This window comes from Pezoporus occidentalis, unplaced genomic scaffold (genome assembly GCF_034315485.1).
Source record: "Pezoporus occidentalis ecotype Australia unplaced genomic scaffold, CSIRO_AGI_Poc_V1 ctg17, whole genome shotgun sequence".
Lineage (NCBI taxonomy): Eukaryota > Metazoa > Chordata > Aves > Psittaciformes > Psittacidae > Pezoporus > Pezoporus occidentalis.
Window position 1 is genome coordinate 4884644 of NW_026913531.1, and position 26864 is coordinate 4911507.

The 26864-nt window shown below is 37.9% G+C and overlaps 1 protein-coding gene across 3 annotated transcripts in view; it reads left to right on the forward strand.

Moving 5' to 3' along the window:
- NAV3 (neuron navigator 3) overlaps positions 1-26864 on the forward strand; it is a 540674-nt gene that overhangs the window by 124107 nt on the left and 389703 nt on the right. For all 3 annotated transcript variants that reach the window (XM_062613809.1, XM_062613807.1, XM_062613808.1), the window contains exon 2: positions 17754-18150. Coding sequence is in view for 2 of the 3 variants with exons in the window: in XM_062613807.1 (XP_062469791.1) it covers positions 18079-18150 (72 nt within the window). In the remaining variant the exon portion in view is untranslated. The remainder of the gene's footprint in view (positions 1-17753; positions 18151-26864) is intronic.

Below are 26864 nucleotides of genomic sequence, written 5' to 3' on the forward strand. Positions count from 1 at the left end.
CATATGCTTAGTCACCAATATTCAGTTTAGTCATCATTAAGGTAGTCATTACAATTTATCACCTAAAGAAACATAGTACTAAGGGACTTGTACCTTGTATCGTCGCATACAGTTAGTTGCAAGCCCAATTCCGCTCTGCTTCCTTGTGCTGGACTAGGTTGGAAGATTTAGTCTTTAATTTAGAGATACCAGAATCTGGAGCATCTGTTTTGAAGTGACCATAGTTTTGAAAGGGCTATTTTCAGTATTGTGAATTGGCCAATTTCTGAACTTCCAGTGTAACTCCATGAAACACAGATTAAGTACAATGATGCTACTGAGTGAATATAGCCAAATTAAGCCAGCTTTACAGTGCTCAGAAAACATCTGCTGAAGAAAGTCAACAGTAAAGATAAAACAACTGAGTTCTTTTTTCAGTTGTTGACCCAACTATTAAAGAGCTATCAGAGTGACCTGATCATTAGTAGTCAATTTATGAGCCTTTCAGAAAACAATTTTCTGAGGCTGTAGTAATAACTTCCAGGCAGCTTTCTAATCTCACTTTACTTACTTATTTTCTGCAAATATTATATTATAAGACCTCTCTGACATTTGATGGCCTGGCTGGGGTGCTGGAGCGCATCACACAGATTTTGTCCCCATGGCTGAGTTTCAGCAGGCAGAACTAAGTGGAATGTAAACCTCGTAGGTCTCCCTCTTCAGTTTGCATCTTTCATCATCAAAGGGTAGATTGAATGCCAACAGGCAATATGGAAGAAGACATAACAAATGGGTTTACAGCATTGTCAGTGATTGATCTGCAGATTTTGATACGAAGAGTGGTAAAGTTTCTCTCAGTAGTTCATAACATTCTGGAATATAGCTGTGTTTTTCTGAAGTAGAAGTGTAAGAAAACAAAGGCATTCCAAAATCTGCTTACTTAACAAAAAAACCCAAACTCAAACCAGCAAAACCCAACAAAGCAAACCAAACAATAACACAAAAAAAAACCCCAACAACCTTAGGAGTATGAGATTTATGAATTTTCTAATAAGTATTGTGTATTAGAAATACGGCATAGTGATTAAATTAATTTATAGGAGAACAGAAGCTGTAAACAGAAGTGATGAATAGGTACTGAGTATGCTCCTTTGTTTGTTTTTCATGGTTCATGAGAAAACTATAGAGACAGTTTGAATAATCTAATCCTTAATTTTAGTATTATTACCTCATTTTAGTAGTGTTAATCTTACCATTGCCCTTGAAGGCAATGCTGTGGGAGGTAAGGCTGATTAGTCCGTGAACAGATTAGTTGGCTCACGCATTCGTGAAATAAATTGCGTTTGTCTAGTGAGATCATTAAATGAAGGAGCATAAGGGAATTGAGTGGAGAAGCAGGGGAAGGCTAGGTTGAGATGAAATCAAAGAAATGGCCGGTTATAACAAAGTAGTTATGTATATGTGCATAATTGTTCATTTAGCTGCTGCTTTCTATTTGTACACCTGCTTTCAGACTTGTTTATGAAGTTTATGGATTATGTTTCTTTTTGCTAAATTTTGGGTTTAAGGAAAGAAGAGGAAGGCAGCATGGTAACAGATCGGTGGACTACTTTATATGCGTATGTGTAATTCCCTCACAGAATTATGAGCTTTTGGTCAAGCTAGAACGCTGCCCTTTGAAAACTTGAAATCCAGATATTTTTCCACTGACCTAGTGCTATTAGAACTGTCATTACAATATCTCAACTCCAGTTACAGGGGTTGTTGGAAGTATCATTACTGTGCTTCTACTGCCTGTGTTATTATCTTATGTCAATTGTAGTGTAATCGCCATCCTCATCCTTGTGCATCATCTAGTAAACCATGGTGTGATCCATGTGATGTGGGTTAATTGAAGGGAGAGGAAGTCCTGCAAATAGTGGTAATAGATATTAGCAGATTATAGTGTTTTATTGCCTCCTCATTGCACAAGCTTTGAAAACTGAGGAAGACTTCCCTCCAAAGGCAGGGGGCTGGGAAAGAAGGTCTGCATTTCATATCAGCTTCTGTACCAAGCTACCCTCGGGCTAGTATATTTGCTCTTTCATTTTCTCATGTGTTCGATATCTCTCTGTCATAAATTTTGATTAATTTCTTTTTGTGGTGTAGCACTATTAATTTTTACCTTTTGGAATAGTTTGAATGGCAAGTGTTTTAAAGTAAGTCAATGAGAGCATAGCTTTATTATGGGTAAAAACTTACTGTTAGAGGACATGATGTAAAAGAATTAGGATGCATCATTTTTAGTGACTGATGTGTATCTTAATAACCTTTTGCCCTAATTGGCATTTTAATTAAAGATGACATTTTAATTGGTTATTTTACCAATTTAACTTGGTTATTAGCATCAGCTACTCCTTTTATTACTGATAACTCATCTATGCAGTATTAGATGTTTTCAAATGGTATTTTGCTGTTTTGAGGAGCCTGAAATCCTTTTCTGTTGCTTTTCTAATCCACTTCCTTGTGCTTAAGCTGAAGTCTGCAATGTTTACCACTTTAAAAAGTAGACTTAGTGTATCATAGTATCAGAGATAAGAAGAAAAGAAGTCTTAATAACAAGTAACTATAATTATTGCTGCTTGTACATTAAGCCTTTTAAATGCAAACCAACTGTGCAATATATTTCCTACAGTCTACCTGCCAGGTACTGTTTGACTATGTATTTTTCAGACGTTGGAAATACAGTTTTGCAATAGTTTCCTCCATTATTCTTAACCCATTCTCATTTTGTATTTGATCTTAATTTCAAATTTTTAATTTTACATAAAGAAAAATAGAAAATGCTAAATTGGAGATACAGGTTAACCTTCTAGAAATTAGGAGAGTGACAAATATTAATGGGGAACAAAGAAAGCATAAGTACTGTACACAACCTTCAAATATTCCCCCCCCCCCCCCCCAACCCAAAAAGCAAGGATAGGGCAAAGGTATATGCTTTAATAGGGTTTAATAAAACTGAGATTTTTGTTTTCTCTTTGAAAAAAGAGCCTTGGGTTCATTAGGAAAGCTAGAATCTTCAAAGGAGCCCACGGGAACCCAGCTGGGGCCTTGAATGGGGCTTTGAAAGTCTGAGCTTAAGAAAATTTACCCTCAGCAGCTTTAGATTCCCCATTATTATATTTTGCTCTTATGGAAGCTGTCACGTTGTGCCACAGAGGATAGAAGTGTGGGTGAAATGATTGTCTCTATTCTTGAAATGCTTCATAGGAGCCTTTTGAGAGCTAATTAATACTAACCGCTCAAAAATTGCCTGGTGAAAGGCATGATATAAATGGAATATATAAAAAGTTATTTATCATGAAAGCAGCGAGCTATTTTAAAATACTTGTGCATGATAACTTAGGGCTTCTCTGAGGTGCCAGATTGACAGCGCTGCCTCATCCCTTACCAACAGAACATATGTACTGTGGGCAGCAGTATGGCAAGTTAACCCACTGGTGCTTTCTGCCCTGTCCTAGATGGCTTGCCTCCAGCTTCCAGCTTGCCTCTTGGCTCTGCTAAAACTTCCAGTTAATACCTACTTTTGTGATGGTAGCTTTTTTACAGTGCATGTTTGCCTGCTGTGGACAGGATGAGACAGTCTCAGTTTCATTTTTCATTCTGTAGTAATGAAGAACATGGTGTTAAATGTTTTATTCATCGCAACAACAATTTTTATGTAAAAGAAAGAAAGAGCTCACAGACCAAGGTGGTGAAATGTGAATCTCATGGTCACCACCAGTAATTCTTTAGCCATTTCACCTGGAGATAAAAAAGTGTGTTCTTGTAAATGCAAATGGCTGCGAAGATGCTTCTTAGCCTGATTATGGAAGCTGGAATAGAAAGTGTGTTGCTTATAAAACATTGGCATTGTTTTGATTGTGTTTTGTTCTTGAAAATATTATGCAGACAAATGTCACTGTAGGTGCTTAATGAAAACAATTTCAAATCATAAATTATAATACAGGTCTCTGCATTTTGACTTCATTCTTCTGCTAACATCTGTGGTAAACTGCACAGATCAACTATCTTTGTTACTCCTGCTATTTTGATGAGGCAGTCATGAAAATGGGCTGTTCATTTGTTTCAAGTCATTTGAAATGAGAAGAAAAAGGAATGGAGGAGAGGAGCCTTGACAGTTTTTCTTTGCTCTTGCAAATGAATAGCCATGTTCAGGGTAAACAAGTGCATTCATAACACGGAGAACATAACAGTTTAACCAGGTTTTTAAAAAATGGCTTTAAACTTGAATTATTTTTAACTTGTGAATAACAGAGTTGCTTTTACGGCTTACCAGGAGAGAGCCTGATAATGCTCTTGCTAATGTTTGTTTCGTGTACTAGTTGCAATAAAGTAAAATCAGAAGGTAAGAGTTCCAGTGAAGGTGTTAATGTTTATCTTCGTTGTCCAGCACTTCATTTGAATTCTAATAGCACTTCGTGCAGTATAGGTAAACACTGAGTGGATTAATGCCTATCTTACAGCAATAAGAATCAGTTCCTCCAGACTGTAAATACTAGACTACAATTTGAACTTACTGACAAGTTATTCATAGAAATATCTAGCTGAGACAGTTGGGGCTGGTTTTTTTTGTTTGTTTGTTTAATTTTTATTTTTTTTTGTTAGTATTTGTTTACAGTGTAGCGGAGTATGTTTTATTGCTGACAAAATGTCGCTACCCATCCCTTTCTCAAGCTCTTGTGCAGCACATAGCCTTTCGCTTGCTTCAGTTACATTGACTGACCAGGTAATGAATTTTCATGATGATTCATGTGCAAAAGATCTTGTTCTGTTTCCTATTATATAGGAATGTTGTGCATGCAAAAGCACAGTTGCTGAGTTAGGGTGGTTTTCTTTCTGCTCTTGTTGTGGAGAACGCTTATTCAATGCTTCTGTAACCCCCAGTATTTCACAGCTTTCCCTTTTCTTTCTGTACTCAAGGGCTCAGTATTAGAGATCCAACATCTATCAGAGGATGTCTGCACAAAATAGTCTCGCAGCCAATCAGTGCCACTCCTAATCTGGCAGGATAAAGCTGTGTATTCCCTTCTACTCCCAGGGGCTGCCCTCCCTGCCTGTGCAACTCCCCACCACCTGCCAAGAAAAGGCCAGACTTGACTCAGTGATACAGTGGTATGGGAAATTAGGCAGTGGACTGCCAGGCTCATAAAGGCAAACATGCTCAGATTAAATGGAGATGTTCTATGATTTGTGTTCCTGAGGAATCTGAGAAGTCTCTCTGTATGAATTACAGTCTCTGAGCTGGCTTGGTAGGCTGCGTGATAATACTTGTCTCTGATGACAGCAGGCATCTAACATGCCGTAGGTTTAACTGTCTCAGGCAGTGCGCTTTCCTCCTGGTATTGGTTTCTGGGAAGGATGTGCTGTCACCATTTTTGATGTGTGTGTAGAGAGCAGAGGTCTCCTGAGATAAGGTTGTTCATTATGCTTCCTGAAGAACCGTTAAATTTCTATCAGTGCAATGTGATCCACTCCTTGGGTAGATACATTGTTTTCCGAGCCTTTTCTTTAATCCCAACCTCCACTTCTGCGTTGTTTTATTATTATTTTTAATCTACAAACATCAAGAAGGTAGAAATACGTAAGTAGTAATAATGCAGGATTTTCATGCAGAATCTTGCACTGACAAGATGAAAAATTATGCATTCTTAATGCATAATACCTGGTATGTATAAGCCTTGATAAAATCAGACCTCATTCGTATCATGTTGCTTTGTATAAATCTGCTGGATTTTGGATGCAGTGCTCTATTTTTAAAAACACATCAATATTGTGCTATTATTTCAAGGTGGGCATTAGTATTATGCAGTAGTAACTGTAGCAATCTTTATTTCAGTTGAGGTTGTTTAGGTTGCTTCGTCTAAACAATTAAAAGAAAAAGCTAGGTTTAGTTACCTAAATGCAGTTGAAGTAAATCTAAACATCAAGATATTGTATCTGAGATCTGTGTGTATGCTATGTAGTAGCAGCGATTGAATTTGTGAGTTTGTGAAAAAAAGTGGGGTATTTTTGTGCATAACAATAATGTTCTATGTATATATATTCTGTGCTATATTTTTAGCTGCAGTAATTATTCAGAATTACTCTTTTACTCTGAAATGTTATTGGCTGTAGAAAATGACTTGGACATCTTTTTAGAGTGAAACTCCTTAGTATTTGTAGACAATTACACAATGCAATTAATGCAGAAAGTTCTTCAGTAGATATTGTTTCTTTGATAGGGTATGTAGTGCATTTTACGGACTGTTTCAATCTTCTTCTTGCAGTCTGAGCATCTGGTGAGCAAATTAATTAAATTAGAATTTATAATTTCAGAAACCAGATTTTCTTAAAATCCATACACAGCCCAGCTGGTAAATCTTTCTTTTGGGGTTATTTCACACATGCTTTGTGATTGATAGTAGTGGTAATGGTAAATTCAGATTATTATATAGATGAGATGCAGATATTATCCAGCTAAACACTGTTCACATCCCTTAATAGACTAAGTTCTCATGTGTTTGATCACATGAAATAATTGTGCTTATTTTGTCAATGCAGATGATCTCTGACCTTGACGTTTGTTTATCTTTTGAATGATACATGTTCTGTGTCATGATTACCAATAGCATCTGGGAGACTGACAATATTTAGATGCAAATACAGCAGTGCAAGCAGTGCATGTTTGTGGTCTAGTTCAGCAGCATGTTTGTGACATGAGTCACGTTTTAATAATTGGGAGGGCAAATTACATGACAGCTGTCTCAACAGAGAAAATACGAATTGTTTGCATTGTTAATTGGCATTTCTCTTTTTAATTACTGCATGTTTCAAACATACTTAGTACGTTTTTTGGCACTTTCTGAAGAGCTGGAACATGTGTTTGTTAAAAAAGAGGAGCATACCCTCTGGTAAGCTTTCAAACCTAGTGAGTTGTAGATCAGCGTTTTATGTGTAGCCATTGTAATACCAAGGGGGAAGGGGGATTTCATTGTATTGTTCTCTAGATTCCTTGAGGAAAGGCTCTCAAAGGTAATATTTGTTGCTCTGTACATGTTAGTGCTTATATTTAAATATATTTTTGTAGGCTTAGTACTAAATTGTAGCGATTTGTTAATTTGAAACTTCTATTATGGCAATGCAAGAACACGCAGTTTAGGGTACTTTTAAGAGAGGATTAATACATTGTTCCCAGAATGGTAAACATTAGCAAAGCTGAGAGTTTGTCTGAAACAGACAAACTATGGACTGTGCAAGTGTATTCCTTGGAATCCAAAGTGTTGCCCAGGTCTTAATCAGACTTGTGTTGTGTAGGCTTTAGGGGCAAGCTAAAGTTATCATCAGAGGTATGGGCGTCTTCTGCTACTCCTTTTCACAGGGTGAATTTCACGCTGAAATAACCTCAGATGTAAATGTAAATAGTTGCATTAGTAAGGCAAGAAACAGTGTCATCTTTACAGTTGTTCTTAATTTTAAGAACAGTCTAAAAAATTCATGTTTTGAGATTGGTTAAATCCCTTTTGGGGACAAAAAGCAGGAAAAGTAAAGCTTTCTAAATAATAGATCTTATAATTAACTTGGATAAAGTGGAGTAACAAGTGGCAAGTCACTGTTATAGCTTTGCTTTCAGGATCCGAAGAAAATCTATCATGTTAAAAAGTGCTTAGAAATGAGGAAAAAGAATGCTAGAGACAACATTAGTATAATAGAAGATATTAAAAATGTTATAAAACATGTTCCAAGTTGAGCCTTTGATTGAAATTTCTGTGACCTATGTAACAAAAAGATGTCACAACCTCTAAATATAAACACAAGATATGGGTGAGGAGAGAACGTGCAGCTAGGTCAAGAATCCATATTACTGAGATATAAGGAGTGATATCTACACAGGTAGAAGTCATAGGATTGTCACAGTTACTGCTATTTTTCAGGGTGGGTAACTTGTATAATGCAAAAAGGAAAAGATCTTCATGGTGTTATGTTACAGAAATAGGACAAGTTAAGGCTACTAAGAAAGATTTTGTCAAAAAAAACCAAACCAAAAAACCTGCATATTAAGAGGCAAACAGACACTCAAAGCTGTTTCAAACATTCAAAAGAAAATAGTGAAATGCCTAGTTTTTGTCTTCACAAGGTTTATCATTGATTTATGTAGGTATACAATATATTTTATTTAATGTAAATAGGATAGGATTTGGAGTACTCAAGAGGTGTATCTGTACCTTTCCTATTGAAAAGAAATCAGGTGAGTTTTTGTAAGACTCTTGAAAAACTGTTTGCCAAGTCAAAATTCACATTCTAACAAGAATAGCCCTCAGTGAAGAAATCGTTGTAGTCAACTTTTGTGAAAGAAGCAGATCCATAGCTCCCCTAGAGTAGCTCACTTATAGGAGCAAGCAAAATTTCAGCTGTGACAAAACAAACCAGAAAAGATCAGAAGATGTTCCCACAGTAAGACACAACTCTCCACTTTGAATGAGGATACTAAAGGCTGGTAGATTACTTGTATAGCATTGCCACAGCAGGGCTCAATCAGATGCATTAATGTGTTCAGTCTTTTTTTTTTTTAATGACTTCCTAACATTTGCTTGAATGTATCAACCTTGCGTTCTTTCCCTTAAGAAGTGTGGTCTGAAGGAAGAGATTCCTTTTACCTGATTTCACACATCAGTCATCAAGGTCTGAGCCTTATATACTCAAAATGTAGTCTTTCTGCAGTCAGTGGAAGGAGGTAGTTGTTTTTTAGGTCATGATTCATCTAAGCTACTTTGGATAAGGAGAATTCCATTCTAAAAATGGCTATTTATTTCCTCAAATTACAGAAAGACCACTGAGCCATTAGTTCAGACTTAAGCGTCTGTGTTTGCTCAGATGAATCCCACCCAAGATGGTCTCACAGAGACTGGGTACTTTGTTCTTCCTAGAGATGCAAATCTGTTTACAAGTGGAGTGTGACATTATACTTTGAGCACCTTACTGGTTTGAGACATAATTTAGGACGTTCAAAAGTGGACATGTGCTCTATTCTAAGTAGACACAAAGCCACGTACTTCCCATGGTGATTATTTCTTAAGTGCTACCTCAAACCCTTTGTTGTTACACAGTTTCAGTAAAGCTTAGGGCTGTCTAGGTATTCCTTTGTTTCTAGCCCCATGTTATTTTTAGTTAAAGCTCTTCTAATGTAACCTTTGAGTGTACTTTCAGCTTTGAGGTTCTCGGGAACAGTTGAGAAAGTGCTTTGACATCTTGATATGGCATGCAGTTGTCTATTTTGTATTCTCAAGATATATTTGACTTTTACTTGAGAGGATCAAGAACTAGATAAACCAAGCTTGAGCCTAAATAAGAGTTTGCTTAGATATTCATAATGACAGAAGAAACTTTTGATTGTGCTCGAAACTTTGAGGGTACAATCAGTATGTAAAAATACATGGAGTGAGCAATTGCCTGCAATGGAAAAGATTGGTAGACACTGCTTGAAGAAAGTAAAATTCAGCTTAAAATTTAACTTGATATGCTTAGCCTTTAAGAAACTTCCTAGAGCATTCAGATCTACTGGGTTTTTTAAAATTCTCCTGTAAGAAACACTGAGCTGTGTCTCTTGGGAATTTAAAGTAATGCCAGAATAAAGCATTAGAAAATACACTGTAGCAATTTATTCTTCACTGGCAGATCCGGAAGCTAACTTACCTAGAAGGTCTTTTCCAGCTCAAATTCAAACAAGTTTGTAATTCTGTGATTGTGAAGAATAATAAGCTTCCACCATTAAAGGTCATCTTTTTACTTCATGGTTAAGATGACACCAGCTACTGCTGCTTTTTGTCTTCAAATATTTGAATACATTTTTTTATCACTTGATTCTGTTTCTGTAAAAAAAAATATAATCCTTTTGCATCTCTTCCTCCCTTTTCTTTTTTTTCTTCCCTTCCTTCTCAAACAGCTGTCCTGTTTGGTCAGCTATATCTCTGCTCTGCAGTCTTAAGGAGCTGTTTGTTGTTTTCAGCCACAGATTTATCTGAATCCATCAAATTAGTTCCAAGAGACTAGTCTGGATATGGATTGAATACTGAGGCACCAGGTGTAATGGCGCATTGCTTGCAATGTTTAATCGGCACCCGTATGTAATTTCTTGGGATAAGGATGGGGTCCACCTGAGAAGGCTGCTACTAAACAACTCCTGAAAGAATTAATTGGCAACTTTTGAAGTGCCCATGAAATTGTCAGAGATATGTTCTGCAAAGATAGGTACGATTTTTTTCCTCTATAGCTTTTAACAGGCAGAGAGTTGTTTCTGAAATGCATCTGGCTCTTTGATCCAATGGAGTTACTTAGTATTTCACAGTAGACCAAGAGAGGCTGTGTGATGTAATGGTATTTTAAGATTTAAGGATTTAGGTTTATCAAAGTGGGGAGTATAAGTCCTCATTTCCAGTAAGGTAGGGAAAGGGGATTTAATGGTTTTGTGTAAGAGTAATTCAGTATGCCATTTGTGTTTGAATATATGCATTGCTGAAAACAGCAATATAGGTTGAACTTTGTTGCATGCTCCTGATTCTCATACTCATAGCCTATGAACCAGAGAGAATACATCTCCCGTTGGACAGCATTGCCATTCATGGAGTGGTAGCAAAGTTTTAACATAAGCGAGGTATTCAGAAATACCAGATGTATTAGTTTCCATAGGGCTACCATATATCTAAGCATTTCCAGAACCACACTGCCTTTTTCTTCCAGGGAATTTTGTAAAGTGGACAAAAAGAAGTATTTGGTAGTTTGTCTAGGATTGCAGGTGTCTTGGCATTCTGGATAGAGCAATAGCTGTAGGTGACTAGAAATCCCAGAAGAACAGCCACTGCTCAGGCACAGATCAGTTGAATATTTTTTTCCAGCATGCCAGTCAAAAATTAAAAGCAACAGAAAAGGAGGCTTAATAGCTCCCTAGGAAACAAAATATCAAAGGTATGCAAGCTCTCTACTATTTTCAATTAGTTTTTCTCTTTCTCAAGAGCCTCATAAATTTCTCTGTCTCATTAACTGAAAAATTTCCTTATGCAAGAAAACTATTTAAGGTCCATATAGATGTCCTTGCTTTTTTTGATTAAATTATATTTTCTTGCCCACTTTTTCCATAGTATACCTAGAATATGAGAATATGTGTTCTGTCTTCCCCTTCACTTGCAGCTCAGTGCTGTCTTTTTTCTTATATCTGATCTGAATTGTTGGCAGGTTCTGCAGAGTATGTGTCTTTCCTTTTTTCCAAGGTAGCTCTTTTGTTGCACATGCAGTCTAATAAATCATTACACTTTAAAGTTTACAAATATGGCAAACTATTTAATATGTACATAAAAAAAGGAATATTCATTCTTCCTATTGTTTCCCAAACATAAATCTGAAAAATACACTATACTGTTTTCATGAGGAGACATTGTATGTACTTCAACAGTAGAGAGGAACATTCAAAACAACTTTGGACAGAAATGGAGAAATAGCCCACTGAAACTAGAGATGGAGCTGAAGTAACTATTCAAGGTGGAATTTGTCCAGCGCAGCACCTCTGCAGAAGTGCTGTAAGGTACCTTGAAATGTAAACATTTTATATAGCGCTAAAAAGTTTGCATATACAGCAGTACAGCATTGGGTAAGATAACCAAATTTCATTTAGGTCTGATGCTCAGTTTTATATTCTGGCACAGAGTACTGTGCTTGCAAGAACACTGTCATCCTTCACATCAAATCTTGCAGGGAAACTGTAGTAAAAGGCTGGACTGAAGTATCTGTAAAAAAAAATACAGTTTGTATTCCCTTTCTTATGCTGTCTTTATCTCTCATGCTTAATGGCCAGAGAATCAGAGGATGGAAGAGAGAAGGCATTCCTGTCTGGCACTGGTTCCAAGTTTGAAATGAAACTGACACTAATAGCTCTAAATTCTGTGCATAGCCTGCACAGCATTCAGCCTTTTGATATAGGTTGCTATGAAAGATGAAAAGGATTTGAGAGAGCCAAAAGGATTTGAGTTGCTGTATGAGTTAAAGCAATGGTTTCTGAGAATATTAGGATCCAGAACAGCCTCCTTTTACATATATATATTTATTATTTTTAACTTTACTTGCTAAATCATTGTGTGAGCCACTGTTAACCTGTGCATTCAGTCTGATGATGTAGAGACACAATCAGCATTGTGCTCTGTAGAACAGCACTGCAGGAGTGTAAATATCAGATTCCACCCTCACCCCCCTTCTTTCATGTGTACAAATCTGAAAACAAATATTTTAATTTGCATTGGCTAGAGCCAGGAGCAATCCAAACAATTCTAATTCTGTCCTCATTGATAATGTGATGACTCCAACCCAGCATTCTGTGCTGAAGAGGTTTTTTTCTCTTTGCAGAGATGCAGAGGATAGGATGACACCACTTACAGAAATAATAAAAAATGTTTCAGGCACACAAATGAAGTATCGTCTTTGGACTTGTTCATATTTGGTCGCTTTTAATCTGAGTAAACAACTGAATTGATTAGAGAGGGCTGTATATGCTGCAGCTTTTTGCATTGCTGTGCATCAGGAGTGTATTTGGACCAGTTTTACTGCTGTTTAGATGAGAATTAATTTTGCATCAGAAGACATAATTCTGTAGGCAAGCCTCTCTGCTTAGAGATATTTTGTTGGCTTATCAGCTGCCTTCTCAGGCTGCTTTTATCTGTTGCAGGCAAGCCTTTCTATGGCACTGCTATCATACATGTCTGCAGAGAACAGATATTGGCTTCTTACTCTGAATGCTGGCTAAAAGCAGTGCTCTTTGGCATTGCTCTCAAATCCTCTAAGAGTCAACATTATTTTCTTTTCCTGATAACTCTTTGTGTGCCTGATCATTGTGTTTGCAGTTAGACCCATACAGAAACCCTAAATGCTTTCTCCCTGTAGGAAAAGACTACAAAGAAAGCTAAGAAGCTTTCATCGTTAGAGGTAAGGTTTTTTTGATGCCATTGTAAGGCTATTGGTATGGGTAAGTTATTATAGCCATACTGGGAAGAGGCTTCAGAGAGCTTGAGGATGCTGGCTGCTTCCTCAAAATCGTGTCAGTGTAAACTTTTCAAGAACTACTTGTGTTGATAATATTCATCAACGATTTAGACGAGGGAATTGAGTGTACTATCAGCAAGTTTGCTGATGACACTAAGCTGGGAGGAGTGGCTGACACGCCGGAGGACTGTGCTGCCATCCAGTGAGACCTGGACAGGCTGGAGAGTTGGGCAGGGAATAACTAGATGAAATATAACAAGGGAAAGTGTAGAGTCCTGCATCTGGGCAGGAACAACCCCAGGTTCCAGTATAGGTTGGGAAACGACCTGTTAGAGAGCAGTGTAGGGGAGAGGGACCTGGGGGTCCTAGTGGACGACAGGATGACCATGAGCCAACACTGTGCCCTTGTGGCTAAGAAGGCCAATGGCATCCTGGGGTGTATTAGAAGGGGGGTGGTTAGTAGGTCGAGAGAGGTCCTCCTTCCCCTCTACTCTGCCCTGGTGAGACCCCATCTGGAATATTGTGTCCAGTTCTGGGCCCCTCAGTTCAAGAAGGACAGGGAGCTGCTGGAGAGAGTCCAGCGCAGGGCAACTAAGATGATTAAGGGAGTGGAGCATCTCCCTTATGAGGAAAGACTGAGGGAGCTGGGTCTCTATAGTTTGGAGAAGAGGAGACTGAGGGGTGACCTTATAAGTGTCTATAAATATATAAAGGGGGAGTGTCACGAGGATGGAGCCAGGCTCTACTCAGTGGCAAACAATGATAGGACAAGGGGTAATGGGTACAAACTGGAACACAAGAGGTTCCACTTAAACTTGAGAAGAAACTTCTTCTCAGTGAGGGTGACGGAACACTGGAACAGGCTGCCCAGGGAGGTTGTGGAGTCTCCTTCCCTGGAGACATTCAAAGCCCGCCTGGACACATTCCTGTGTAACATTATCTAGGTGTTCCTGCTCCGGCAGGGGGATTGGACTAGATGATCTTTTGAGGTCCCTTCCAATCTCTAGCATACTGTGATACTGTGTGATACAGAACCAGGTGGCTCTGGTTAATTATCAGAACATGATCTGGTGGTGTTCCTCACTAGTCTATGAGTAACTGTAGCTCATAGTGAAGTGAAACAAAAAATTGTCAGGCACCTTTCACCTGAGTGAAGCCCACCCGCATTTAGGCAAGCAACAGAGGTACCTAACCAGAAGCTTAATGATTACCATGAATGCCTTCCATAGTGTGTCTCTAGAGGAGGAAGTCACTAACCCTCAGTCAAAAATATTTATGTGAAGTATTTTCCTTATTGTGGTCTTTAACAAGAAATTCTAAGGATGCTCTTAGCTTGGATAGCTTGCTCACTTCCTTTAAACCTGTGGCTGCAGTTCTAAATGCTTAATCTGACAGACTATTTTGAGTATCTGTAAATTATTAGATTATTATTGAATGGTGACTGTTAGGAGTCTATTAAGGGAATATAATTATAAAAGGGCTCTAATTCATCTTGTCTTTTACATTTTTAGGTGACCTAGTAAAATCTGTGCTACTTAGTGTGTGATTAGGACTCTTTGGATATTTTATTCTCTGATTGTGTGTATGTTAAGTACCACTAAAATGTTGAATAATAAACTGGGTGCCACTGTAAAAAACAAAACCAAAAAACCAGCAACAAAACAAACAAACCAAAAACCAAACCAAAAAAAAACCCCAAAGAATTGCCAGCCAAGAGCATTTTATTACAGCTGTTTGTTTGAAAAGGCTGAAGACCATGGAACAATGTGCTGAATGGAATGAGCAAGAATTGCCACCCTGTGCTTTGCATGTTAAAAGTAATGAGGGCAGTCCAAACAAAATTATTTGCATTCTGTCCAACTTTGCTTGAAAACACCATACAGTTCCACAGAATAGCTTAATTGCTTAGTATAGTATAATTGCCAGGCATGGGGAGTAATATAATCTACATGTCTGACCATGAAATGAACCAGAGAAGCTGCTTTTTTTTTAACAGCTTGGTTTGGACTTATCTGAGCTTTAGAATTGTTATAAGTGTAAATCCAGATGTTGATAGTTGCAGTAGTATCTCATGTTTCATTTTCCTGCATCGTGGTGTTACGGACTTGTGGGTTTTGCAGATCCCCAAAACCATCAAATGGGGGGAATCATAGAATAGTTAGGGTTGGAAAGGACCTTAAGATCATCAAGTTCCAACACCCCTGCCATGGCTAGGGATGCCTCACACTAGACAGAGCTAAACTAAATCAGAGGTTGTGCCTGTCAAGGCCTGGGTAGGGGTGGGAACAGCCTGTGCCTGACAGTGATGTCTGACTCTGTCCTGCTGCACCTTGGTCACTGTGGAAAGAAGATAAGAAGAGCTGGGTGTACTTGGGAAGTTGAATCTAATAAAAATTCAAAGTTTACAGGAGTTTTAAATAGTGCAGTTTTAATGACTGCTTTTTGTTTTCCGGGCAGTTAACATCCATTACAATTTTGTTATTTATTTCACTGACTTCCCCAGGATGCTCTAAGTAAGGAATAGAAAGATGCCGTCCAAGCATTTGATTCGACTGTGGTGAGTGCATTTGTAATATAATGTGTATCTGTGTATTTTCAGGAGGAGGTGATTCTCAGTAGTTTAGAATAGCAAGCAAAATTGGTTATACGCTTAGGTGATACATATCAGGCTAAAGCTGTGTTTTGGAAACAAGCTTCTCTCTGGGTATGTGGTCTCTCATGTTCTAGCTTCGTGTATGGTTGTTTATATTCCTGTGATTTCACAAGGCAGGTGCATCTTCTGTTTGCTTGTAGTTATTTTTTGCAACTGAATTGTTATTATTGCACAATTAGTCCTTTGCTGATATCGTGTTCAAATGTATGTGAAGGTTAATATGGATAAGAATAGGTGCCTCAGTTGTAGTATTAAAAATAACTACAATTGTATTCCTTGTTGGAACACTCTTAGGTATGAAGGAGAAATTATATGACAGGGTAAAATGCTGTCAGTGTTTCTTGTATCAAGATCAATCCCTTGATTTTGTCTGCTTATTGAGTTTATCCCACCCTTGTGGAATCATCCAACATGTGGTAACAGCTTAAGTCTGCTATTTGTAACTGGATCACAAAAAGAAAGGTTGCTATTTTAGTAGTGAGGTTAGGCATCCTTGTTTGTTTCTTTTTGTTTGTTTGCATGGTTTTATCTGGTTTTGTTTTAATTCAATACTATCATAAAATGAACAGCTCTCAATGGACCACAGCATGTTTTGCCTTTAAGTCCTGGGTGAAAAATGCAAATGTGAGAATACTCAGAGAAATCCAAGGTACCATGAACAACCAAGCCAAAAACTAAGCAGTAGGAGTTGTTTGGTAAGGCATGAGCCTAGTGACATCTTCTGTTAGTAAACATAAGTGGCTTCCATTGCAAACGCAGAAGGTTAGTTCATATCCTCATAGAAACAGCTGTCGCACTTGACTCTCAGTTCACAGGCTTTGTTTCTGAAACTCAGGTTTATGCACCTGGGAAAAAAAAAATCCGTCCCCCCAAAAAAACCCCACAACCAAAAAACCCTAACAAAACAAAGGGAAAATGAAACAACCCACAGTAGATCCTAAATATGGATTTCTTTCTTTGGAAGCAAGCCTCAGCCATCACGTTTACGGTTTTTGGCCTAAGTATAAATCAGTTACAATAGGGTAACACTTGAACCTTAGGTCTGATTAAAAGACAGCTGAAGCTGATCGTAGTATCAGTAATGACTCCACTGAAGTTTGAATTTTATTTTTTTAAGAGAAAATAACCTTTTCAATGTAATTTTATTAGAGACAGACTGCATGACCTAGCATGCACAATTCAATATGCTATCTAGACATATTTCTTATTGCATATGCATTAGAGAAGGTATGTTGTGAATGTTATGCACTTAAAATGAATTCAAATGATATTCAAATTAGGTTTATATGGGCTTCATCTACTCAGTTAATTCAGTTTAAACACAATTGGCTTTCAATTGCACTGAAGGCATGAGTATTTTATGATTTTATTGTCAAAAATGGCAGAAGAGGCACTGGCTCTTTCTCTTGCTGTTAGCAGGATTTTAACTTTCTGGCAGTCTAATCTTGTTTATAGTTTTGTTTTGTTTTGTTCTCCCCTGCCTTTTGCACCCTTCGTGAGACATTTTGGGGGGAGATAATTTTTAGTTTGTTTTTTTTTTTAAGCTGTCATAATGTCTAGGACTTCGTATTCAGACTATGTTTTCCCTCTCTGCCCCCATCAGTATTAGTTTTTGAAGGCCCTTGAGTAGGAAGTATGTGGTGATGATGGAAAATTTTAATCTATGCTGCCTTTAGTTAAGTAGTCTTTGCTCTTCTATTTCCTTTAACTTTTCCTTCATGCCTGTAGTTGAAATTCACTAGCTGTTCTCAGTGAACACCCTGTGTGCCCACTGTGATGTAGAGTGGGATAAGAGTGATCATGCAGAGGTTCCTCCTACCAAATATTAAATCAAAAAACAGTATTAGTTGCTTTAAAAAAACCCTGAACAAAATAATAATAAAAAAACCCAACCAACCAAAAAAACCACCCCAAATCCAGAATCCCAAGTCCAAACCCACCAACAAAACCAAACCACCAAGACGCCAGAACCATCCCTACCACATATACACCTGAGGAAGACAGAAAATCAGTTACAAAGAGAGAGAGCAAATGGCAAATCAATCCTAATGATTTATTTATTTATTTTTTTTCTCAACAGGTTCACAGTCAGGATGTAACCTTCTGTAAAATGGAAACCTGTGAAGAAAGATAACAGTTGGAGTTAAAAGTAGCAGCTGAATATTTCTCTTCTTAAGCATCAGCTTATTAAAACGCTATGTTGATTTGGAAAGTCCCGAGAGTGAACTGCAAAGTTTTCCTCAGCTCAACTGATGGGTTTCTTAGTTATTGTTCCAAGTCACTGATGTTCAGAGATGATGTGTGATGGAAAAAACACCATGTCTCTGTGTTTGTAGCCCCTGATTTTTGGATTAGTTTGCTGTATTGCTGAACCGATTTCATTTGAAGGGCAAGGAGTGAATGTGATGGATTTATCTTCAGAGATGAACAAACATGGAAGGAATCCAGTAAGTCATAAGCTAGAAGATCAAAAGAAGGTAAGATTATCTTTAATTATATTTAATTATATTTAAACCACTTGCAAACTCTGTGATGATTTTTAGTAAACTAGAAATTAACGTGCTTTTGAGGATAGTTTGCTATGCTTACACACTAATGCAGTACAGTGAACTGCGGTTATGGGACCCTGTTTCTTCATTGTCTAGGAATTTTCTTTCAAATACTGCTTGATTGCCTAGTAATTTCATATCAAAAGCTCCATGAATTTGTCTAGCAATTTGTCTGGCAAAACCTTTACTCATTATCAATGCTGAGTTCATGGCATAGACCTGCTGATCCAAAGTAAGTATCTAATGTCAGCCTGAGACAGTTTGAGATCTTCATCTTTTACAGTGGACGTGTGGATAGACCCTTCCTATTGTATCCTACCAGTAGATTTCTATAATTTGGTTTTCCAATAATTTGTTGTGCTTCCAGTTTTACTCTTCAGTACCTGAGGCATTTTAACCATGTAAATTCATGCTTCCACAATACAGAAAATCCTTTCAGATTTCCCTTCTGCAACAGGGGAAGGGAAATCTGCCCACTTCTGCAACAGACTGTCTCAAAAGCTTCATCTTCCCAGTTCATCTCCTTTACTTACTCCTGCTGTGGTCTGGAAATTTTTCTAATGTTTATTTAATAAACCGCGATTTCATGCTTTTTAATACCTTTGGGTCCTCCTTCTATTTTCTAATGTTTTATTCGTATTTTGGAATTATGTTCACAGATTTTCCCGGGGGAGGGTGGTGGGGGTGGGGGGTTGGGGGAAAGGTGTTTTTTTTTTTGAGTGCGTTTGCTTGTTTAGTTTCAGTTTATTAAAACTTCAAAACTCTGTCATACTTCTTGTGCCTGGGATCTAATGTAAGATTGCATTGGATGACAACCAGCAGAGAGAGTGAGTTCTGGTGATAATGTTCTGTGGCTGAGATGCGCTTCATACTAGGCCTTAAAATGAGATTTACTGATCTCTTTGAATAACTGCATAGATTCAGGGGGCTGTTAGTGTTCAAATCATGTATCAGAGTGCAGGTTATGTACTTTATTATTGAAGAGGTTTATGATAAATCTGCTGGGTTGGGTCTTTTTGAATTCTGGAATGAAAGCTGCTTGCTAATGTTTTAAATAATTTTGATCTTGTTTGGGAAAAATAAAAATTAGAAGAATTTATGGGCAACATAAATTAAACAATCTTTAGACCTACAAAATCAGATACTTTGTTTCAGTGCCCCAGAGATTTATATGTATTAATCTAAGTCATTTGATCACAGCTAATAGGTTTTTTAAGTGCAGAGAATTGCAGGAAATATACCCTGATAGAGCATGTGATAACATTATTGTGGAAATACATTCGGCCTTTGAACATTTTTTTTTATAATGGAAAAAACACAGAGGAGTGTGATGGGAGATAACCGGTTTAGAGCATGGGCCTTTCTCCAACTCATAATTCCAACCCTTCTGTGACATAAAAGAAAAGCTGAGAAATGTTAGCATTAGTCTTGCCATCCAGTGAACTCTTCTCTGAACCATTATTGTCTGATGTGGAATCGAGTATGCTCGAGTCCCCTCTTCCCCCAACCCCCTCCTTACTCAAAGGGATTCTTTTCCCTTCATGTCTAATACCTGCAGATTCACTTCTAGGGACTGACTCTTCAGATTGCTTAGGAGGAGAATGTTTTTTTCAAAGAGGATCTGTTGTACCTCAAGGTCAAATGTTTTCTTTAAGCCAATCTGTGGGTATTTTATCCAGCTGTAGACCTGCGCAACAACCACTGAAGGCTCTGCAGCTCCTAAAAGTCTCTGTTTCTGTGCTGTGGCTGATGCTAAAGTAAATGTAATGATAATAAACAGAAATGTAGTTAGTTTTCCTTCCATTCAGAAATCCTTACTAGCTATTTAGTATCATTCATTGACTTTATTATAGAAGGCTAATATTTTAATAAAAAAAGGATTTAAAAATGATGGGAAAACACAACAACCAATAGTAATTTGGCTGTCTCTTTATGCTGTGTTGGTTGTAAAGCAAATTTTGAAATATGCTAGATGGAAATGAGTGAAATAAAAATGGACCAATCTAAAATATTGGCTGACTTACTGGTTGACATGGATGCCTTAGTGGTGCTCTGCCTGGATCAGACCAGGCAGAAGTCAAGCTGAATCTCTTGGATAGCTCATATTCTATCAACAAATGAAAAATCTTGTGTTCTGGAAGGACTCAGCTGTTGTATTGCTGCAGAATGTATTGTCACTGGACTGTTTTCTGCGTAGTGACTTTAGGAGAAAATAGTGGAAAAAAAAACTAATAAAGGCTATAACACTTCTTAGTTTTAAAAATTAAGATTGTGGTTTGGCATTTAAGTTTTCTACTAATTTCAGAGTTTATATATATGCAGTATAGTTACTTTCTTATGATCTAGATTTGGGCCTAGGCAACTATAATTTTTGTGGGTTTAGCATATGAACTGTCATGTCCATAGGACGATTGGATACGCTTCTTACCCCAAAGCCCATAAAATGCTATCATCTGCATTTGAAATAGGTGCATATTCCTTTTATGGCTCCAGAACTATCAAGTTCTTTAATCTTTATGTAGCTTCAAGATGCAGTGACAGTTTTACTGATTTCTGGCAGTAGCCTGTTTGTTTGTGGGACTGGCAGGTGTCTGCGCTGATACCCAGATGTTTGATCCTCATGAGCACAAAATGAAAGCTCAAGCACGAAGCAGGAGCTTTTGGTAGCTCTGTGGAAGCAGTAGCTCAACCTGTGTGGTTGAAGTGTTGGTGAAAGGAGGGAAACAGGCTACAGAAAGCACAAAGTAGAAAAACTAGGGTCATTGTAATGAATTAATATGACCTCCTACAGAAAGCAGGTACAGGCCTTCCCTCTACAAACTCTTCCAACTGAGTGCAAAACCTCATGAAATTGGTTATGAGCTCGAATACCCCAGTTTTGGGATGTTCATCAGCTTCATTTGCTTGAGGACCATGTCTTCATGTATCTCGCATACAAAACATGCCATTCCTTCCTCCAAGCTGTATGTGCCAGGCATACAGCTCCATCATGTAGAGATTTCAGGTTAAATACTGTGCTTCGTATCTATTTTCTCTTCCCACAATGTGCCGTAATTTGTTATTTAAAAAGTATGATAACATTCCAGGTTTTAGTACATAAATGCCAGTAAGTAGCAAATGCATGGATTGCCGTTTACAGTATGGTGTGTGGGCTCACAATTTTAGCACATAGGAAATGGTAGGGAGCGCTCGGAACTAGCAGTTTGAATAGCAGGTTTCTGTAGGCAACTTGTTGTATATAACCATTTTTAAAACACAGAAAAGACTGCTTTATCTATCTGTATTTCATCTCAGCAGGGTTCTTCTGTTTTCGAAATCAACAGATAAATTTGTCATCTGCTGCCATATGCATGGTTGTTAAATCCATAAAATACATATCCAAAAATTCCTGACTGCTCCAGTCATTTAATTTTAGTGTTCCACAGTGCCCAGCTTCCCCCCCCGCCCTCCCCCAGAAAAGTCCCATTCTGGTCATTTGAGAGACAATCCAGGTTACTTGGTATCTTTGAAAAATGCTTGCTGCAGGGAGGAAAGGCCAAGCCCTTGACTGATGCTGCAGCTTTGGTCTTGTTAAAGTCTGGAGACAGGGGGTGGGAACCTGAGGGTGAGCTTCACTGTGGGCATGACGATAAGCGTGAGGCAACCTGCGGACAAACAGCAGTTTGCAATACCCTCAGGTATTGTTTATATACCTGACCCTGTGTAAAACCTATAAAATTTTAAGAACTATAGTAACGTACAAAATGCTTGCCACTAACGATAGTGCTCTGTCCCTTAAAGGTCTGTTGTATCTGCTTTGTCTGCTAATTTACCACTTTCTGTTTCACAGTCTAGAGTGTTTCAGACGAGCCTACTGAGTCCTTGTCCTGCCTTAAACTGAAATATATGTGCCTAGATTTGAAATCCATCACGCAGAATACAGTAGTAATGATATTCTTGCAGAATTGTTAGTTTCCAAAAGGGGAAACATTGGACCTCTGCTGACACCGACACATGGCTTGGAGCTCTGCTTGAATGTTCTTGACACATCTGCCTGTATATCTTGACCCAGAATGCTTGCTATGGTCAGAGGGATAGTTTTTCATCACATTTTCTTTTAAAGTCTCTCAACCAAAGACCTTGGCCCTTCTGTTTAGGGGGCTGATCCATACCAAATGAAAGTGAAGGAAAGTTTTCGGTACTGTACCACCACCCCCCAAATATGTGCTTTAAAGTGAAATATAATAAAGTGCAAGGATCTCGGTTGCTTTCAGAACAAATTTCATTATTTACTTCAGTCTTTCTTTTCTGTAGGCAGACGAGCCTACTGAACTCAGAGGGATTTTTTTAAATAGACACCAAGACTCTATTACTGGGCAATAATTAAATTTAATTAATAGGCAGGAATACCAAACAAGCCTTGTCTGCTTGTCATATTGGACGTTTTGCTCATCTCCTCAGTAGCCACATGGAGATTTAGTTCATGTCCAATAATCTTTTTGCTTGATAGCATAAAATAGTATTTTATTGTCAAAAGCATCAGGCAGTATTGATATGTAGTCCTTCAAAAATCAAATCAAGAGAGAAGGTTTAGTAGGGATAGGTGAAATGGGAGTAATCAGCATGTACATCACACTGTTTCTTCATCTCCTGCCTGCTTTGTTTTAGTTGATATTCAGTGCACAGAGCAACATTTTGGGAAAAATTAGATGTCTTCAATATGAGTCAGGTGGGCCAGGGGCATAATTTGTTCTTGTGAACATGCTTACACTGCTCTGCCTATGCTCCCTATTTTCACATCTTGGTTCTCATTTTTATGACTAATTCTGTAGTCGCCCAACAACCATTTTTAAAAATAATGACATGAAATACTGTTTAGGTCAAGGTTGTTGCTGTTGTAATTTAATAGTTCATTTTCTTTTGAAGACATAGGATCTGGATGATGTTGCTTGTTATTTCAACAAAATAGTTGATTTCTCCCGTTCTGTTTTTGTTTTTCCCACTGAGGCTGCTCTAATTGAGCTTTGTATTCTCCCTTTCCCCACCCCAGGCCCTCTTACACATATATCCATACATCCTGTGAATTTTTTGTCCATCTGCCCATCTATGTGTCTGTCAGGGGATGCTTTGCAAGCAACTGGAGATCTGGTGAAGAGTCAGGCTCCTTAAGCTCAATGTTCACTATTATCCCTTATCTCACAGCAGCTGGCAGGTTGTTTTCCTTCCCCTCCCACCCCAGATCTATGTCCAGTGTTTTAACTAAACATAGTGGGGTGAGGGGATAGTGAGGGATCTTCAGGGCTGAGGGGAGGGGTTTGTTCTCTTTTTAGCTTTGCCATTGTGTTTTCTTTGATACCTTTGAATTAGGCAGAGATAGGAAAAGCCCACCCAACTGATAAGAAGTAATAGGCTGTGGAAATAAAACTACAGATGGTTTCCAAATTCTTTGCTATATCAGCCTGTCTCATATTACTGCCATCTTTCCCTTAAGCTGTCTGTCTCCATACTCCCTAAGTGTTCTGTTTCAAAATTTATGCTAGAAAGACTGGAATTATTTCCTTCTCTGTCAAATGTCCCTTGGGACCCGCCACCTGACTCCTCTCATTTGACGAAATTGTTCTGTGTACTTTGCTAGTGCAGTTGTTCCAACAAAGAAAAACCCCAAACATTTACAGTCTCAATAAATAGTGTTAAATATCATTTTATGAAATAGGAAACCCATATTTAATAATTCATAAAGTAAACCCTCTAATGCATGTTTACAGCATTTTTTCCTCTTATTAGAGAACCATGATGTAGATAAGATACTCTATGTAATTGAGTCTTTGTTGCAGATTGTGGCTTTGAAAAGGCAAGGAAAAAGTATAAAAAAGAAATGTATAATATTTTAACCCAGTGCTATAACAAAACAGATGATAAATACTGATCAATTAAGTATTTTCTTAAAAAGATACTGGCTGCATAAAACTTGTTTAAGATACCAGGTAAAAGTTTACAGGATTTCATTGCTGCCTGGTTAGAAGACGCTCAGCTGCTTTGCAGTTGTTTGTGCTGGCAGATTTTTGTGTAATCAGATAGCTGAAATGAATACTGTTTTGTATGTACACATACAACATGATTTTGAATATGCACTACAGAGTAGAGTGAGAAGAAGAAGGCGGCTTTTTGTGTGGGTTCATTACTTCCCACTCCACACCCCTGCAAAAAAAAGTAATAGTATTACTGCCCTTGTTCTTCACTTACTACTAAAGGCACGGTTTCCTGTTTCTGCCAATTGTGTTGCTTTTCACAAATATGCAAAGGTAGACTTAAGCATCTTGTCTCAGATGGTCTTATCTAATTTGAATTAAGATTCAGTGGCTAAGAAGCAGAAAACATTGACATTCACAGAGGTAATCTCTTGATTATTCAGTTTGCTTGAGGATGCCTTGATGGGTACAGACTATCTGTGAGGTTTTCATTTGTCAAGTATAAAAGCAAAAAAGATTAGCAGCTTTCTACCATAAATCCTGTTTTTTGATTGCTGTTGCTCTGAGCTATTTCAAAGAAAGCTCTTGTTAGCTTCAATACAAAGAACAATTTAAGTGATAATACACAGATTAACTAGTAAATAAAGTCACATGGCTTGCTTTGTTGTTTCTCTGCAGTGGCGTTGCAAAATAAGGAAATCAAGGTAGTTGTTGGTTAGCATTTTCCTGCTCTTACTGTTGTTATTTTTTGAAAGTGTTTCTGAATAATATTTGTTTAGCTGCTTGTGTCTTGGAATCATTATCTGGGAAAATCTTGACTACTTTAAAGTTGAAATGTAGATTAGGAAAGGGCTGGGTTGCCAAAGTAATGTGCAACCTTCTCCTACCTTTCCTAGGAAGGAGCACAAGCTTGAGAAGTATTTCCCCAGAGGCACTGTGCAGTGCAGAATTTGAACTGAGGCTTTTAGGTGAAGCTTTATCTTGCACTGTGACATTGTGTTGTGATTTTTATCAGCCAGCTCCACAAAGATGATACCTTTGAAAGGCTTTTTGAGATTTTTGTAGTTTGAAATCTGATCTTTGCAATGCGAATAGTCCCTTAATGAGCACATTAAGGGTCCACCGTCCTGCTTGCTGGCTTCCTGAAGTGTTTTCTTAAATCTTGTGGATGATTCTGTATCAAACTGTGCATTCAGAGTAAACGCCTATTTTCTTGTCTCCCTTCTCTTGAACTTTGAACTCGTCATGGGACTATTCTATGCTGAACAGTCTCCATACAACAAACACTAAAAAAGGAATAGCCAGGATCTCCCCCAGGAATGTTGGGAAAAATAACTAAAAAAAGTCTGAACCTCCTCTTTGCTCCAGTCTTAGACTAGATTTGAATGTCTGAAAGACAAAATAATCAAAGCAGTGTTGACATAGATGTAACTAAAAACGCTTGTTTCACTTTGATAATCCTATTTTTCTCTTAAGTGTGAAGGTGCTGCTGTATTTACAAATTAGTTGGGCAAACTTGCTGGTTTTGTCATGCTTGCATTGAGCTAATTTCTCTAAATTACATATTTTTACTTTGAGATTTTAACTGGATCTTAAACTCAGGTCAATGACTCTGCATCTTCTTGCTTATCTCGGCAGTCCTGTAGTACCAGTCAAGTGTTACAACTGTTGTTGGGTCAGTGTGTCATGGATAGAAGTCCTACCTATTTGATTTTTCTAATGCTCTGGAATGCTAATTATTGAAACTGGAAGGGGAAGCATCTGCTGCTGCTGCATGAGAAGTAAACCAGTGAGAGAATGTACAGCAGTGTGCCTTTATGGGAGTGATATGAAGACCTTTGTAAGACTATTTTGTAAATGCTAAAGCAAGAATTCTTTTTTGAGACTGCATTGCATGCCTGCTCATAAAGCAGAGTTAATAACCTTTTAAACTCATTCCAGATAGGTCTAGCCTTAAGCAACATATGATAGGACAGCCCTGACTGTTATCCTGGCTTTTAGCTTCTGAATAAAAACATCTGGTGGAATCATTGAGTGATTACCACCAACAATTAACAGTCCCAAATTAAACGATATCTTTTCTTCTTAGATACAGTACGTAAATATGCAATCTGAATAGAGAGACTGAGTGTTGTGCAAATGCAGAAATGATGCACAGAAGTTTAAAGCCTATCTTCTACAAATGAAGGGAATGCATGTGGAAAAAAACCTGCTAAGCCCTCCATATAATTAGGGTCAAGGTATACTGCTGAGGTTGCATTAATTTGTCACATCAGTTTGTAATGCAGACAGCCCTTAAATGTGAGTCTCTAGAGCCTGGATATTGTACCAGAGTGGAAGGCTGTGCTTTGTTACACCTTAAACTGAAGTGTCAGGGTGCATTCAGGCTGTGTTCCAATAAAAGAATACTGCTGGGAGATGTTTCGTTTTTATTTTTTAGTGCCTTGGTACTGGTATTAGCTTTTCTCCAGTGCTCAATTACAAACCAATGTAAAGTCAGGGATGAATTCTGGAAATAATTCTCATTTTCTTTTTAGCGCAAACTTCCTTTCTTTCAGTTGGTTACAGGCAAGCACAAGCATATTCATGTTGATTCGAATATAAATGTGTGTATATATGCAAACTAACATAGTTATGCTGTAGGTTTTCTGCAGGTAAATGAGTAAATCTTCTTTGCTATAAGAGAAGAGAAAG